A 1,361-nucleotide genomic window follows, 5' to 3' on the forward strand; every position below is an offset into this window, starting at 1 on the left:
TGTCTGTGTTCCTCACCACCTCCTCCAGACCCCAAGTTCCAAACGAAACTCCACCAGCACAATGACAAGAACGCACACAAAAGGAGCAAGGCAGCCGCTCCCATCCTTACCTTTGACTTGACTTTCATACTCGGCTATGATCTCTTTGTCCTTTTTGAATCTGGTGGGGGTGGACATTATCCAGCTGTTCCGGGTTTGCTTTCAATGGGCAAGTTCTGTTCAGTGGTTGCAAACCGGTCTCCTTGGTTAAGGCGGAGAGTTGTACTCCCACACGCCAGGAACCCAGAGGCAGCACCCACAGGAGGGGAAAAAAGGAGGGAGAGAAGGAGGAGGAAAAAAAGAGGCGAGCACAAGACTAGATTAACCCGGGCGCCGGCACCATACTCTCGGGACGGAGCTGCCGTCTGTGATCCCGAGGGGAGCCCTGGGCTCGGGGCCGGAGAGGCGGGTCGCGCAGTCAAACTCCAGCGAGCGAGCGGTGGGGGGCGTCTCCCTGCCCACCCCACCGGGAGTCGGGCCACTTCCTCTACGACCGCTGGGCGGACGCGGGGCTTGCGCCGGCGCTCCACACCATTGTTAGAGACCCGCACCCGGCGCCCGGGGCAGGGCCAGCTGCGAAGGGCGGGCGCGGAGGAACGCGCCCAGCTCGGGCGCCGCGACCCTCCCTTCCTGCTTGCAGCCGCCGGCTCCGACGCGCAGTGGTCCCGCCCGGGCTGAAGATGCTGCTCTGGTGGTCGCCGCTTCTCCTCCGGCAAGCGCTGCTACTACCTCCAGGGCAGGCAAAAGGAATCGCCACCCTCAAGCGAGTCCCTTCTGCTGGCAAGAGGGTGGCTGCTGAGACACTCGAACGCGCCCTGGGCGCAGCCTCAGCGGAGTTTAGGTCTCCACAGCCGGCACCGCGAGGGGCCTCTGCTTCCTTGGCCACCGTGTGCGAGGCTGTCTCTTTCTCCGCGTCCCGCTTTGCGTTGCTGCCCCCAGGAGGCCGCCGGCGACAGGCACACTCGCGCACACCCGGGCAGCCGCGCCCCCGGCGGCCGCAAACTTACCGGCGCGCACTCGGCTTTCGCGGGCGCCCAGCGAGCGATCTGTGGGCTGCCGCGGCCTGGGCGGCGCTCCGGGATCGGCGAGGCGGGGCAGGGCTCACGGAGTGGACAGCGCAAGTCTTCCCGGTGACCTTCTCCGCCCTCACCCCCGCCCAAGCCGGTGAGGAAACGCCGGGTTCGTCCGGGAAGATGGATGCCTCTTGTGGCCAACCGCAGCCCGGCCCCGCGCGCCGCGCCCAGGCGACCGTGGGCGGTGCCTCCTGGGTCCCCCTGAGTGGAGCTCAGCCCCGCGCGCTGGCCAGGGTTGCGGTCCCAGCA

At 66.9% G+C, this 1,361-nt stretch overlaps 1 protein-coding gene across 2 annotated transcripts in view; it reads right to left on the reverse strand.

The window, feature by feature from the left end:
- SRGAP1 (SLIT-ROBO Rho GTPase activating protein 1) overlaps nt 1-1,087 on the reverse strand; it is a 353,136-nt gene extending 352,049 nt beyond the window's left edge. For both annotated transcript variants that reach the window (XM_006154138.3, XM_006154137.3), the window contains exon 1: nt 111-1,087. In XM_006154138.3, the coding sequence (XP_006154200.1) occupies nt 111-177 (67 nt within the window). In that variant the 5' untranslated portion in view covers nt 178-1,087. The remainder of the gene's footprint in view (nt 1-110) is intronic.
- Nucleotides 1,088-1,361: the final 274 nt, after the last annotated feature.

This window comes from Tupaia chinensis, unplaced genomic scaffold, assembly GCF_000334495.1.
Source record: "Tupaia chinensis unplaced genomic scaffold, TupChi_1.0 Scaffold000395_1, whole genome shotgun sequence".
Lineage (NCBI taxonomy): Eukaryota > Metazoa > Chordata > Mammalia > Scandentia > Tupaiidae > Tupaia > Tupaia belangeri.